Source organism: Gorilla gorilla, chromosome 4 (assembly GCF_029281585.2).
Source record: "Gorilla gorilla gorilla isolate KB3781 chromosome 4, NHGRI_mGorGor1-v2.1_pri, whole genome shotgun sequence".
NCBI classification, from domain to species: domain Eukaryota; kingdom Metazoa; phylum Chordata; class Mammalia; order Primates; family Hominidae; genus Gorilla; species Gorilla gorilla.
In genome coordinates, this window is record NC_073228.2 from 181,659,233 (window position 1) to 181,674,701 (window position 15,469).

The 15,469-nt window shown below is 47.4% G+C and overlaps 1 protein-coding gene across 5 annotated transcripts in view; it reads left to right on the forward strand.

Annotated features, from left to right (window-relative positions):
* The window catches only part of LOC101138086 (protein FAM153C), a 44,126-nt gene that overhangs the window by 26,876 nt on the left and 1,781 nt on the right, over window positions 1-15,469 (forward strand). For 4 of the 5 annotated variants that reach the window (XM_063707065.1, XM_063707064.1, XM_063707063.1 and 1 more), the window contains 8 exons: window positions 625-650; window positions 3,455-3,525; window positions 3,996-4,020; window positions 9,620-9,690; window positions 10,123-10,153; window positions 14,357-14,394; window positions 14,815-14,882; window positions 14,971-15,076. In XM_063707065.1, the coding sequence (XP_063563135.1) occupies window positions 625-650; window positions 3,455-3,525; window positions 3,996-4,020; window positions 9,620-9,690; window positions 10,123-10,153; window positions 14,357-14,394; window positions 14,815-14,882; window positions 14,971-15,064 (424 nt within the window). In that variant the 3' untranslated portion in view covers window positions 15,065-15,076. Of the gene's footprint in view, window positions 1-624; window positions 651-3,454; window positions 3,526-3,995; window positions 4,021-7,070; window positions 7,142-7,594; window positions 7,740-9,619; window positions 9,691-10,122; window positions 10,154-14,356; window positions 14,395-14,814; window positions 14,883-14,970; window positions 15,077-15,469 lie in introns of those variants that run through there. The other variant, XR_010134015.1, reaches the window with a different exon arrangement.

Below are 15,469 nucleotides of genomic sequence, written 5' to 3' on the forward strand. Positions count from 1 at the left end.
CCAAAACAATCTTGAAAGTCTTGCATAAAAATCTTGTGCCTTTCCAGAAGTGTCTTCGAGGCTTTAGGACCATTGCCTCAACCACTGTCTCCCATCTGCTTTTCTAATGTCACCAAGTAAAGAAAAGACTTGCATGATGAAACCCCATCTCTACTAAAAATACAAAAATTAGCTGGGCATGCTGACTGGCTACTGTAATCTCAGCTACTGGGGAGGCTAAGGGAGCAGGATCGCTTGAGGCCAGGAGGCGGATGTTGCAGTGAGCCATGATCATGACACTGTACTCCAGCCTGGGTGACAGAGTGAAATTCCAGCAAAGAAAGGGAGAGAGGAAGGGAGAGAGGGGGAGAGAGAGAGAGAGAGAGAGGCAGGAAGGAAGGAAGGAAGGAAGGAAGGAAGAAGGGAAGGGAAGAAGGAAGAGAAAGAAGTAAGGGAAAGAAGGAAGGAAGGAAAGAGAAAAAGAGAAAGAAAGAAAAAGAAAGAAAAGAAAGAAAGGAAAGAAAGAAAGAGAAAGAAAAAGAAAGAAAGAGAAAGGAAGGAAGGGAGGGAGGGAAAAGGAAAACCTGTGCACACAGGACACAGCATGGTCTGACCCTTGTAGTGTTTTGTTTTTCTCTAAATGCGGGTGGACAAAGACACAGAGAGAGACAGTACGTATTCTGGAATCACCCCTATGCTGAGGAAAAATTCTAGTGTTGACAAAGGTGACACTTTCTTGCCTCATTTTTTCTGGAGAGCCACTCTGGTTTGAACTTCCTGCCAGAAATGCGGTTCAAGCACTTTTGTCTTGACAAGTGAAGAACCTGTTCAAGAAATGTGACCGTTGACTCTGGTGCCTGGAAGGAACAGGGTCATTTGGATAGAAGAGGGTGTTGTGAATCAGAGTTGGGAGGTATGGAGGAATGAGTCAATGTGGAATGATTGTGAATGTCTCTGCGAGTTTGTGTGCTTTTCCCCAGAAAATATGTTCCCATATGCAAAGCACAACACAAAGATTGATATTCTAGAAACAAAATTTGATCACCACTGCATTTTTGCAAAAAATCAACCCATTCATTCCTCACCACAGCTGTAGCTGAAGGTAAGTTTAATATCCCAAGTCCTCACATGGAGATGATGTAGAGATGAATTTTTCAGGCTTTTGGTCTCCTAAATGGAAATGGCATAGATGAACTCGGGAATGGGTGGAAGGGTGATGCTGTGGGCTACTAGTCTGAAGTTATAACATGGCCCTGGTGTAACTTGTCACCATGTCAGAGAGTCCTTAGCATCTATGTGTATGTGGAAGTATGTTGGCCTATAAAGATCTCCAGCACTGTATACCACAATAGAATGGTCTCAATGGTCAGCTGACCCAGAGTTTGAGTAGGTTCATTGTACAGTGAACTTGGGTGCGGTCATTAATATGAAACATACAGAGGGAGCTGCCAGGCCTTTGGTCTTAAGTGATGGGGTATTCCTCAGTTCCTGGTCAAGGGCAGAGAACATTCAGAGATATATTCTATTATATTTAATGAGATCATCACCAGAAACGTTAGAAATGCTCCAATTCAGTAGCACACATACCCAAGACACAGCACCCAACAAGATCTCACAGAGCCAATTGGCTGTTGGCCTGGTGCCCATCTCGTCTGCTGGAATCTCTGCACAGCTGGGTAACAGAGGGTCAGCGCCTCCACCTGCTGTCACCTATGAAGGGCTGTCCCATTCCTGGAGCCAGTGTGAGTATGAGCAACAGCGGGCCCCATGACACACACACACTGTGTTAAAAGAAAGAGCAGAAGGACAAATATCACAGGCCAAGTAGAGGTCATCTTTAAATGGTAGGATAATTGAGTATTTTCAAATCTTGGTTTAGTCTTCTTTGAAACAAAAGGTTAGTGAATATGTAGACTATTTTGGCTAGAATTATATCACCTCTTTGAAGAAAGGTTGCTTTTTACCTCGTACAAAATGTTCTGGCTGGAGATGGTGGCTCATGCCTGTAATCCCAGTGCTTTGGGAGGCCAAGGAGGGCGGATCACCTAAGGTCAGGAGTTCAAGACCAGCCTGATCAACATGGAGAAACCCCATCTCTACTAAAAATACAAAATTAGCTGGGCATGGGAGCACATGTCTCTAATAACAGCTACTCAGGAAGCACATGTCTGTAATACCAGCTACTCAGGGAGCACATGTCTGTAATACCAGCTACTCAGCTACCCATTCATCGTCCACCACAGCTGTACCTGAAGATAAGTTTAATATCCACAGTCCTCAGATGGACATGCTGCAGAGTTGAATTTCCCAAGCTCTTGGTCTTTTAAGTGGAAGAGGCACATGTGAACTCGGGGATGAGTGGAAGGTTAATGCCATGGGCTACTACACTGAATTTGTCACAAAGCCCTGGTATAATTTCTTGCTAGGCCAAGTTATTCCAGCACTTCTGTGTGCATGTGGAAGAATGAAAACCTATTCAGATCCCAAACACTATCATTATCGGATGGTGTCAATGGTCAGCTAACCCAGGGTTTGTTTGAGTAGGTACATTGCACAGTGGGCTTTAGTGTGATCATTAATGTAAAACACACAGAGTCCTCAGGCTTTTGGTCTACAGCATTGAGGTCATTCCTCAGCTCCTGTTCAAAAGCAGACAATAATCAGTGCCATACTCTATTGTATTTAATGAGATAATCACCACAAGTCTTAGAAATTCAGTGGAAACCAATCCCAACACATAGCATCCAATAAAATCTCAAGACTCAACTTGGGTGTTAGCCTGGCACCCATTTTCCCTGCTGGAATCTCTGCACAGCTGGGTTGGAGAGGGTCAGTGCCCACCCCTTGCCCCGCCTCGCTGCTCCCCGTGACAGACTGTCTCTGTGCTGGAGTCAGTGTGAGCATGAGCAGCAGTGAACTCCATGGTGCACACACATGGTGTTGAAAAGGAAGAGCAGAAGAACAAATATCACATGCTAAGTAGGGGTCATCGTTAAATGGTAGGATAATAGAGTATTTTCAAATCTCGGTTTATTTGCCTTGTAACAGAAAGTTAGTAATAAAATCTTTTGGCTAGAATTAAATCTTCTATTTTAAGAAAGGTTACTTCTTGTTTAGTACAAAATCTTCTAGAAGGGATGATAAACAGATCAGCAGCACACGTGGATTCTGAGGAGGAAATGACTTTGTCAGGGATCAATAAGAGGGCAAGTTAGCTCAGTTCACATTAGGAAGGAGGAGCCCTAAGAGGCTGCCAGGGACACACAGCCTGCACTGCTGGTGTGCACCGTTTGAGATTGGCTATTATATGTTTATGAGGTGGCCTGGAGCTAGGAAGCCAAAGGCCCTGATTCCCTTTCTTCCTGCATCTCTCCCGTGCCTACTACCCTCCTCCCAAACCCACCTCAAGCAGTGTTACTGAATTGTTCATGAGCACCACCACCAAGGTGCTGACGGTCACTCTGTATCCTCCTAGTTGAGATGAAACGGCGACTATGGGAGCTCTACCTATACAGCATAAGGAAGAAGTACCCAGCGACGATGAAGGTCAGGCCACCTGGATTTGTCTGAGAAAAAAACTGTTGCTTTCTTAGCTTTATCTTATTTGGATTAAATTAAGATATGAGAACCTGACAATATGTATCTTAGTTACACAGTGCCCTTGGGGGAAATGGTAAGTGAGAGTCTGTCCCCACTGAGGCTTGATTTAAGACAGTGGGAGAAAATGACAGCATCAGTCACACATTGTGGGGCAGGGAGCTTTTGCCTTACTAATTTTATTCTCTCTTTGGAGCAAAATCAGTTACTTGCCAACCAACATGGACTTGAGAGGAAATATCCTCTGAGAAAAATTTGTGTCTTTAGTATGAGTTGATTTGCTCTGTTCTTCTTTGGGGTTCCTTTGAACACTGGTTTTTCCATCTTGTTTTCTAATGTCACTAAGTGAAGAAAAGTCCTGTGCTCACAGGACACAGCATGGTCTGATGCTCATAGCAATTTATTTTCTGTCATTACAGACATCCTTGGGAGTTCCACAACGTGGTACGTATTGGGGAACCCCTCTCATACTGATGAGTAATCCAGATGTTGAGGAATGCGGCCCTGTCTCACTGGCTTTCCTGTAGACGGGCAGCCTGAGCTGAGCTTCATGTTGTGAATCAGGACCTAGACTGTGATGGGGGAAATGGTTTTTCTAGATAAGAAACAGTGGCCATATTCTGCAGTCCCTGGGAGCAACTGTGTTTCTGAAGGTGGGGTGGGATCCCGTGCAAGGGGCCTGCTCATGTCTTTTGTGAATTCATGTGGTGCCATGGTCAGTGTGTCTGGGGGCGGGGTGTGTGTGGGTTTCCGTACTACACATCCCCAGAGTTTCTTGTGTCCACATTCTCAACAGAGATTTCCGTCACCATTGCAGTCCTGTTGCAGGCACAAAAAAAGATTAACTTGTAAGCTTCCAATGTTTGCAGTTTATTTCATGCACAGGGCACTTTAATAAACCTAAAAGAAATCCTGTCAACACAAAGGCAAATTCTTACTGCGCACCCATAGAACAGGACTGTGTCAGGATCTCTGCTGATTTTATTTTTTCATTCGGAATTCCCTGCTATACTTTATTTTCTAATAAACCTCACCTCTTCACAGGCCTTTCTATTTCCTCTGCCGCTGGAGTGGTCATGACACCTCACTCTAGCCCCTTCCCTCCTTTACAAGCCTTTTATCTACCAAAGCCCTCAGAATTGACCCTCCACCACCCATCTTGAGCAGGGAGAGTGGGGCAGGGCTTCTTCCTGTGCATTTAGACCCTGGAGCAGCCTCATGCTACAGCGAGTTCTGCTGGGAAACTGAGAAGAGAGGAGCCTGCAGGTGGGGTTGGGGTGAAATCACCCCAACTTTCTCCATTGAGGCCTCATATTGACCATAAGATAATGGGGCCCAGAATGGATAATTCCAGGGTCATAGAGAGTTTCAGCCTTGTATCCCTCAGCCTAGTCATGGTTTCTGTGTGCTCGGCTCAGAAACTACAACATGAAAAGAAAACCAAGGGGTTTGCCATAGGGTCTGAGAGGCAGGGTGAGCACTTGCCTTCCTAGCATGATGGAGGGTGGCTCATGCACTGCAGGTGGGAAAGCAAACTCGGCTGTGGTACTGCAGAGGCTCCACGATGTCCCCATTCAACCGACTGTTGGCAAAGGTGCCTGTTTGTTTCTGAAGGCTGTTGCAAAAAAAAAAAAAAACAAGTGAACGCAGTTGGTTTCAGTGAATAGGAATATAAACTCACCAAATTTAGCTTGAGTTTTTTTCTTGGAGCATGCATTTGGTGGAAACTTATTGTGTATAAATCAAATTTGATTGCTGTGTAGGTGTCATTACTTATCCCACATTGTAAAACAATCAGGCTGGTGTGATTTTAAAATGTCCCTCACTAACCTCAGAAACTGTCTCCTCATAACCCGATTCCCCTAGTCATCTTTAATCTCTAGAATATAGTTTTTTGTGGTACTCAGTGGGCTTTCTGCTGTGAGTGATTAAAGGTACAAATCAGTGTTACCAACATTGGGGCTGTAAAAATTCATAGACAGCTGCCCGTTGGGCTCTATGCGAGAGAGAGCAGGCTACAGCCTTGGCCTGGGCCTGCAGAGGAACATGATTTGGAGGAGCAGAAGGAAGGCATGAGGGCAGCAAAGCCACGAGGGAAGCCAAGGTGCAACATCAGGAGAGTCAGTTCTACATCACCTGGGCGCGGCCGGAATGTTCAAGCCTCATCTGAAGGAGGAGTTGAGCTCCGACTTCATGGCTGGCCTGAACATTGGCCATCTTCCCAAAAGCCTGGACAGAGGAGCTACTTTCTTGTTTCTTGTCTTCTCCATCTCCCTGTGTGTTGACAGCAATGGCACCACCAGAAATTAGTGAGAGACAGAGAACAGGAGTGAGTTCCTGAAATGTTCAACTTAGCCCAGAGAGGACATGATCATTAGGGATGGACTTCAGGGTCAGGCCAGACACAGAGTAGTTGCCAGGCTTGATCACCCTGTGGCTGGGACAAAGATCAGCTTCTGGGAGTCGCTGGACAGGTGGTCCTTGTGTAGCTACTATTGGCCAAGAGTGTCCTGGCCCAGAGTTCCGTTTTACTGGAGGGAGCCTCAGCTCCCAGGCAGGGCAGCTGCCCAATGCTAGTGTTGGAGGAGGCGAGGAGGGGACCTTGCTCTAAGGCAGGCTGAACTCAACAAAGGGAGAGGGGCTGCCCTGGAGTTTAGGTGGTCCTTGCAACCCTCCCGTGTGATCCATAAGAGATCAGTTTCTCTGAGACAGCCTTGCAATCATCAGTCCCAAAGTCTGTAGTCTCCTACTCACAGGTGGAGGAATCCTGGCCATGGCTGGTCACTGGGAGGGCAGGGACTGTGTCCTCCTCCTTCTTTCTCATCCCAGAGCTCAGCTCTGGGCAGCCCATCTTGGGCCCCAGTGATGTTCCGATGCCTGCATTCGTGTTCTGAGATCTAGCACAAGTGTGCAAAAACTTTCTGCTCATTTTCTATAGTCTCCGGGTTCCCACACTTACCCAGTTACCTGCGTGGGTTGTAATCCAGGGTCGGGGAGAAGAGGGTGGGCTCCTCAAACAGTGAGGTTTTCTCTTCTCTGCCCCTGCGGTTCTGGTCTGTCTGTTCCTGAAGTGTGCACTGAATGATTACAATAATAAATTTTGTATATGTTTTACCACAACAATGTCTGAAGTTCAATAAAATGAATGGAAAGTGCAAGAGAGGCATATGTAGACCCAGGAAAGATAAATGACATTGTCACATTTCAACAGGAAAGTGGAAATTTCCCAGGCCTCAAAACGCATAGGGGAGTGATGAGACACTGCCATGGCATCAGCAGTGCATGTCTGTGCTGCCAAGGCTCTGTCTTCCGTGGCTTTCCTGATGGTCTCATTGACCTTTCTTCACCACCAAGGAGGATGTTCTGGCAGGAGGTCCATTTTTGCAGTTAACCCCCCTTGTCTACATGTGCCAGCCCCGTGTTTTTAGCACGAGTCTGCCTGACGGATTCCTTCAGTGCACCCAACGTGCTGACAATTACTCTGTGTTTCCTAGAGCGTGACGAGGGCTCATCATGCAAGCGTCCACCCAAGATACTCTCTGAGAGGTTGTCAGGCTCTGTGAAGGTAAAGTCTTTTTTGTTTATCTGAGGTGGGAATTTTATTTCTCTTAGTTTCCATAGAAATTGAGATAAGAGATGATAATCTTAGCATGTACATTATAGATGACTTACAGAATGTCTTGGTGGGCAGCTGTAAAGTCAGAGTCAATTACCAGCAAGAATGAATTCAAGATGACAGGTTCACTTAAAAACTCTAGGGCAGTAAGCATTTTCCATAGGAGAAGTGCTTTCTTCTTGAAACTAATGGTGAACATGCAATGAAAATAAACTTGGAAATCATGCACAGAAAACTTGTGCCTTTCCACGTGCCCTCTAGGCTTTAATTTGGGGCCCTTGTGTTGACTATTTTCACTATTTCCATTGGGGTTTCTATAATGTCAACAATGCAGAAAAGACCTGTGCACACAGGCCACAGTGTGGTCTGACCCTCATGGTGTTTTTCTTTCTCTAAATGCAGGTAGACGCAGTCACGCAAGAAAATGCTACATATTCTGGGATCACCTTTTTGCTAAGGAAAACTCTTAGTGTTGAGAAAGGTGACACGCTCTTGCCTGCGTTTTCTGGAGAACCACTCTCATTGGAGCTTCCTATTGGAAAATGAGGTTTGGGAAGAAATTTCTAAGAGTGTACTGACGAGTGGTGACCATCCTACGTAGTCTCTGTTAGCTGCCGTGTCATTCTATGAAATCGAATGAGGTGCATCAGGGTGGGGGCGGGTATAAGGAGAGAGTCTGTGTATAGTGATTATGAATGTCTTTGGGAGGATGTGTACATTTCTCCAGATAGCATGCTTCCATGTGCACAGCTCAACACAAAGATGAGTGTTGTAAATAAAAATTCCATTACCACTGCACACCTTAACGTCAATCCGCCTATTTATCCTCCACCACAGCTGTAGCTGAAGGCCAGTTTAATATCCCCAGTATGCAGGTGGAGACAGTCCAGAGATGAATTTGCCAAGCGCTTTATCTCCTCAGTGCAAGAGGCAGAGGTGAACTCAGGAGTGGGTGGAAGGTTGATGCCATGGGCTACTGCTCTGAAGTAATCACATGGTTCAGGTATAATTTGTTGTTATGCCAGAGAGTTTTAGCACCTATGTGTGCATATGGAATTTGGATGGCCTTCAGAAATCCCAAACACTGTCTCTCATATAGGATTGTCTCAATGGTCACGTAACTCAGTGTAGGAATAAGTACATTTTACAGTGCACTTTGGTTTGGTGACAAATGGGAAACAGACATTGAGAGGTCAGGCTTTTGGCTGCAGTGCTGTGTTATTTTCTCATCTCCTGATCCAAAGCAGAAAATAATCAGGCGTGTTATATTGTATTTAATGGCATAATCTCCACAAGCCTTACATATGCTGCAGTTCAGCACACACACCCAAGACACAGCACCAAATAAGAACCGAAGGAAAAACTTGAGTGTTACCCTCGTCCTCATCTTCTCTGCTGGACTCTTCTACACAGCTGGGTTGGAGAGGTTCAGCACCCCCACCTGCTGCCCCCATGATGCGCTGTCCTAGTGCTGGAGCCAGTGTGAGCATGAGCAGCAGCAGGTCCCATGGCACACACACCCTGTGTTAAAAGGAAGAGCAGAAGCACAAACATCACGGGCCAAGTAGCGGTCATCTTTAAATGGTAGGATAATTGAGTATTTTCAAATCTTGGCTTAGTCTTCTTTAAAACAAAAGGTTAGTGAATACATAGGACATTTTAGTTAGAATTAAGTCTCCTCTTTGAGGAAGGGTTGCTTTTTATCTAGTAGAAAAGTTGTGACATGGTGACTGACGCCTGTAACCCCAGCACTTTGGGAGGCCAAGGCGCGCAGATTACCTGAGGTTGAGAGTTCGAGACCAGACTGACGAACATGGAGAAAACCCGTCTCTCCTAAAAATACAGAATTAGCCAAGCATGGAGATGCATGCCTGTAATCCTAGCTACTCAGGAGGCTGAGACTGGAGAATCACTTGAACCCAGGTGGTACAGGTTGTGGTGGGTCGAGATGGCACCATTATTCTCCAGCCTGGGCAAGAAAAGAGAAACTCCATCTCAAAAAAAAAAAAAAAAAAAAGCAAGTTCTGGGAGGGACAAAAAACACAGCAGCAGGACAGGTGGATCCTGGGAGGAAATGACCTCGAGGGGATAAAGAAGGGAGGACAAGTTAGCTGAGGTCAGATTAGGAAGGAGGAGCCCTGGATGCTGCAGTGAAACACTGTGTGGTGTGCCCTGTTTGCGATGGGCTCTTTCATGGCGAAGAGGTTGGCGTAGCTAGAGGACCAAGGCTCTGTCTTCTGAGGCCTTCCTGGTGCCTTCCTTCACCATTTGCCTTCCCTCTCCACCATGGAGGATGGACCGGCAGCAGCTGAGTCTGTGCTGTGAACACACCTTTCCACACACGCCAGCCCCGTGTCCACAGCTCCAAGACCACCTGAGGGATTCACTCAGTGGAGCTCATGTGCTTATAGCGACTCTGTTTCCTAGGTGACCTGGAAGACCTGGAGGAGCATGTGCCAGAGCAGACAGTCTCTGAGGAAGCCACAGGGGTTCACATGGTAAAGTCGTCTTCTTTCCTCTGAAAAGGAAATTTTATTTCTCTCGGTTTCTCTGTTTCAATTGAATTAAGATGTATACATCTCACCATGTACACTATAGGTGACTGACAGAATTTCTTGGTGGGCAAAAGCCAGAGTTCATTATCAACTAAACAGTGGTTTCAGATGGCATCCACACTTAACAAACTGTGTGTCAACAGGCATTTTCCTTAAGAGAAATGCCTTCATATTGAGAAAAATTTGGAATCATCAAACAGAAACAATTGAAAATGTTGCACAGAAACCCTGTGCCTTTCCACGCATGTCTTCTAGATACCGGGGCCATTGTCTCAACCACTGTTTACCATCTGGCTTTTTAACGTCAACAAGTGAAGACCTGCGCACACAGGAGACAGCATGGTCTGACCCTCATAGTGGTTTCTTTTTCTCTAGATGCAGGTGGACCCAGCCACACCGGCAAAGAGTACGTATTCTGGGATCATCTCTTTGTTTAGGTTTGAAATCTTATAGTGTTGTAAAGGTGGCGCTGCTTCACCTGCTTTTGCTCAAGGGCCACTCTGGTTTGAGCTTTCTGCCAGAAATGAGATTTGGGAAGTTTGGTTTAAAAACTACTAAGAGTCACACCGGGCACAGTGGCTCACGCCTGTAATCCCAGCACCTTGAGAGGCAGAGACGGGCGAATCAGCAGAGGACAGGAGTTTCAGACCAGCCTAACTGACATTGAGAAACCCCATCTCTCCTAAAAATACAAAATTACCTGGGTGTGATGTCACATGCCTGTAATCCCAGCTACTCAGGAGGCTGAGGCAGGAGAATCACTTCAACCCAGGTGGTAGAGGTTGCGGTGAGCCAAGGTTGTGCCATTCCACTCCAGCCTGGGCAACAAGCGAAACTCCGTCTCAAAAAAAATAAAAAATAAAAAATAAAATAAAACCCCAACAAACTAAGAGTCCAGTACTCTGACCATGCTACTGTCATCCCTGGAAGCAGCAGTGTCATGGAAGGTGGGGTGGTACATCAGAGTTGGGAGGGACAGAGGAGAGAGTCTATATGGAATGATTGTGGATGTCTTTGCGAGTGTGTGTGCATTTCCCCAGAAAACATACTCCCATGTTCAAAGCACAACACGGGGATCAATGTCCAAGAAAAATTCCATCACCACTGCACAGTTTGCACAAGTCAACCCATTCATCGTCCACCACAGCTGTACCTGAAGATAAGTTTAATATCCGCAGTCCTCAGAAGGACATGCTGCAGAGTTGAATTTCCCAAGCTCTTGGTCTTTTAAGTGGAAGAGGCACATGTGAACTCGGGGATGAGTGGAAGGTTAATGCCATGGGCTACTACACTGAATTTGTCACAAAGCCCTGGTATAATTTCTTGCTAGGCCAAGTTATTCCAGCACTTCCGTGTGCATGTGGGAGAATGGAAAGCTATTCAGATCCCAAACACTATCATTATCGGATGGTGTCAATGGTCAGCTACCCCAGGGTTTGTTTGAGTAGGTACATTGCACAGTGGGCTTTAGTGTCATCATTAATGTAAAACACACAGAGTCCTCAGGCTTTTGGTCTAGAATGGTGAAGTCATTCCTCAGCTTCTTTTCAAAAGCAGACAATCATCAGTGGCATATTCTATTGTATTTAATGAAATAATCATCAGGCAGGATACCTGCCCCACACTAGTTGCAGGGGAGGTGAGAACGGACCCTGCTTCAGTGCAAGGTGAACTCAGCAAAGGGAGAGAGGCTGCTCCAGAGTCCAGGTGGTCCTTGCAACTCTCCTGTGTGACGTATAAGACATCACTTTGCCTTTCTCTCTGAGATAGTCTTGGAATTGTTAGTCCTAAACTCTGTTTTGCTTTACTCGTGTAGATGAATCCTGGCCATGGCTGGTCACTGGGAGGGGAAGGACAATGTCCTCCTCGTTCCTTCTCATCCCAGAGCTTAGCCCTGGGCAGCCCATCTTGGGCCCCAGTAATGTTCCAATGCTTCCAAACCCTTTGCTGAGATCCAGCGCCAGTGTGAAAAGGCTTCCTGCTCATCTCCTTCAATCTGTTGTTTCTCATGATAATTTAGAAACCTGAGTGGATTCTGATCCAAGGTCACAGGAGAATAGGGAGGGCTCCTGAAGTCAATGAAGTGTCCCCCTCATCTCTACCCTGGCTACTTTGGTCCAGCTTTTCTCCTTGCAGAAGATGCTGTTTTTCTGTTTACGAGTCCTCCTTTGCTGGACCAGGCTTTTTTATTTTTGTTGTGGCATCCCTGCACTTCACAGGGGGCCTGGAGCTTGTTCCTGTGCCCCTGAAGTACCCATCCATGAATGATCAGATCAGAGCAGCAAACCACTCTGCCAGGAATCACCAGGGGGGAGAGTCACATCTTCCTCATCTTTGGGTTTAGACCTGTGCATTCCAGTATGGTCCTCAGTGGCATATGTGCCCATTCATGTTAAAATAAATGAAAAAATTCGTAACCTCCTCACAAGAGCCATGCTAGAAGTTCCCAGTTGCCAAAAGTCTACTCTTAAGAGAGCATCTCCATTCTCCCAGAATCACCTGGGAAGCAGCTGCTGTGAGTCTGGCCCAGGTTCTGTTCTCTGCACCCACCTAACTCAGTGCATTTGCATCAAGGCTGGAATCTCAGGTTCTCAGATTGGAGGTAAGAGATGCTATGAGCCAGTGTCGGTGAACAGTTGAAAGGGATTATTTCAGGTCCTCTGTCTTATCTGAAGGCTCACAACTGTGAGCAGTGCCTTCATAAAGGCCCCTGAGTTCACAGAGCCCAGGGAGAATCACAGTGGACAGAGCAGTAGTGCTAATGTTTGTGTCTCTGTACATGGGCTCATGGGCACCACCTCTGGATCCATCCAGGAGGAAATAGACTGGTCAGGTAGGGACCAACGCTCCAGGGTTGACCAGTGAGACAGGGTTCTTGGGAATTGGGTTACACTTGTTTTGGAGCCTAGGATGGGATCAGTGAAGTGACTAAATATGAAACAGGTGTAGAAGTCTGACTTGGGATTTTTTGTATCTTAATGATAAAGTCCTAAGAGTTTTGTTCTCACGGGCTTTGTGTGAGTTGTGTATGTCACCATCATTTCTTGCTCTGGTGTTTAAAGATTACATTTTGCAGAAGACCAGATCATTCCTGCCTTTGCCACAGTAAGCACCAGAGCCCTGGGTTTTGATGAGGTAGCATTTTTTTGTGAATAGAGATCACAAGATGAGTATGCAGGTGTAAAGTTGAGTGTGGGGTGGGACACAGCCCCACACAGGCGCTACGTGATCCTGAAGACAAAGTCCTTCATACGTGTGCCAGGAGGTGAAAGGAGCCCACTGTCTTTCTCTACACTCTTGGGACCTGCAACAGCACCTTCCTGTCCTGTCCTCACTGTCTGGTCCTGCTCTAAGGGTGCTCCCTGGGACGGATGACATAGGGAATCCTTCTTCTGGGATTCCTACGTGTGCCCCAGCATCCTGGAGTCCTGAGGGCGGAACACATGATTGAGCACAGTTTTGGCCTCCACCCCTCACCCAATCCCATCCAATCCCAAATCCTTGTGCTTTGAATGAAATCTAAATTGGCTTTCACTGGAGAGGCCCAAGTCCAGCTGTTGCTCAGGGCCCTCTGTGGCTGGCAGGAATCCTAAGGGATATGTGTGGAGGGGCTGCTGTGTTGCTGTAGGCAGTGGCTCTCGCCCTCCCTGTGGCCTGGTCCCTGGAATCCACTGGGCCCAGGGCAGAGCCTCTGGGCAGCTGGCACAGTGGTCACTTGTCTCATCACACCCTCCTCTCTGGCTCAGCAGCCTTGTCCTTTCTCCCCACACTCCAGTCAGGCCCAGCTTATTCTCTGTGTCAGGTCTTCCAGGTACCTTCCCTCCTGGTCTTCCCACAGCTCAGGCAAACCCTGGGAGGGTCCCCTCATTTCTGTGCTGGCAACTGCTGGCCTCACCTGCAGATTAAGGCAACTGGGACAAGGGGCTTTACCTTGAATTCTGTTCCATTGTTTCCAAATATTCAGAAGCTGGTGGGATTCTTTTGAGGGCTGAATATTTTCCAAGTCTCTAAGGTCATTCCAGACATAGAACAGTCACTGTATCAGTGACATCGGCCATCATCACCTCCCGCAGGCCCCAACACAACCCCAGGCCTGTGGGAGGTGCTGCTGACCCAGGGTGCGATCCGCGGGTTGATTGGAGGCCCTGGCAGTGCAGCCTTGACCTTCTTTCCAGTGTTCTTATATTGGAGAACAGTAGGACTGGTGGAGGTCCACAGGGAGAAAGGAAATGGGATTCATGAGGGAACAGAAACAGGCCCTACAGGAGGAGAAGGGAGGGAATTCCACATCATGCACAACGTTGTGAAGAGGGCGGCTGCCTCTTGGAGGAACAGAATGACACGACTTCCCCTCCCTTGGCTCAGTTATGGAATGTGAGGGCTGGGAAAGTACGTGGGAAGTCAGAGGTCCCTCCCTCATAGCACAGAGGAAATAATACAGGCTGTGGAGAAGGCTCCAGAAATGAGCACATCAGAGGCTCTGGGGTTGGCTCCACAGCCCCAGGACAGCGGGGTCTGAGTGGTTCTCTCGACTCTAACTCTCCCCTTTCCTTCTTATGGCAACCCCATCACTGCTGCTCCTCCGGACACTCTGATGCTTGCTTCACAGAATTGGAAGACTCCACCATTACAGGCAGCCACCAGCAGGTAATTAATCTCCTCTTATATGCTGTCTGTCTTTTATCCTCTTTCTGACTCATGAGCTCCTTTTTTAGCTCTAGTCCTTTTCCTCTTTCCCTCTCTTGTGATTGTTCTCCTGAAGGACCTGGTCTCATCCCACAGTTGAGGTCCTCGGGTCTTCAGTGTCGATAAAATCCCTCTCCAGCCCTCCTGCCCACTGCCTTGGCATTGCCCTGTTTACTGGCCCCCAGGTTGCAGCTTTGAATCTTGCTGAACAACCCTACAGGGTCCAGGGGAGGGGGCTGGGCTGGGGTCAGAAGAGCTGGACCCCACCCTGCTGGCGGGACCCCCAGTGACATCTGGGTCTGCTCTGGGCACCGCCTTCACAGATAGGTCTTTTCCTGCCCTGGCGTCTCTGGACATGCACAATTGTTCTACTCCTCACAGATGTCAGCAAGTCCTTCCTCTGCACCTGCAGAAGAAGCAACAGAAAAGACCAAAGTGGAAGAGAAAGTGTGAGTGTGCGGTGGGCAGAATGATGAGGGAAGCAGGCACATGCCCATGTTCTTCTTGGCTACACTCACTTTCTTGTTGTCCCATCAGGAAAACCAGAAAGCCCAAGAAGAAAACCAGGAAGCCCAGCAAGAAAAGCCGGTGGAATGTCCTGAAATGTTGGGACATTTTTAATATATTTTAGAGACCTCTGAAGGTAAGTGAAGGATGCCCTGAGAACATGCTCCAGGAAACAGACACCCACTCCATAGCAGCCCCTGAGCCTGCTGGGCTGAGCCCTCCACAGGCTGCTTAGTGAGGGAGACACTGAGGTGCTGGTCGCACCCCCATGTGCAGGACTCCAAGGGCTTTGCACTGTGTTGTCTGCAGTAACTCTTCAGCTCACCAACATCTCATTTGGGGGGACCTAGCTCTGTCCTCCCAGCCCCTTGAGGAAAACAGGGAGCATCACTAGTTCATCCTGAGGAGACACTAGGGTTGACATGAATCCCCCTGGTTCAGGCCTCCTGGGAAAGGTGTGAGAGGGATGGAGGCACCCCCAGGCTCCTTGTCACACAAGCGAGCAGCCCACCCGACCCAGTATTGCAGG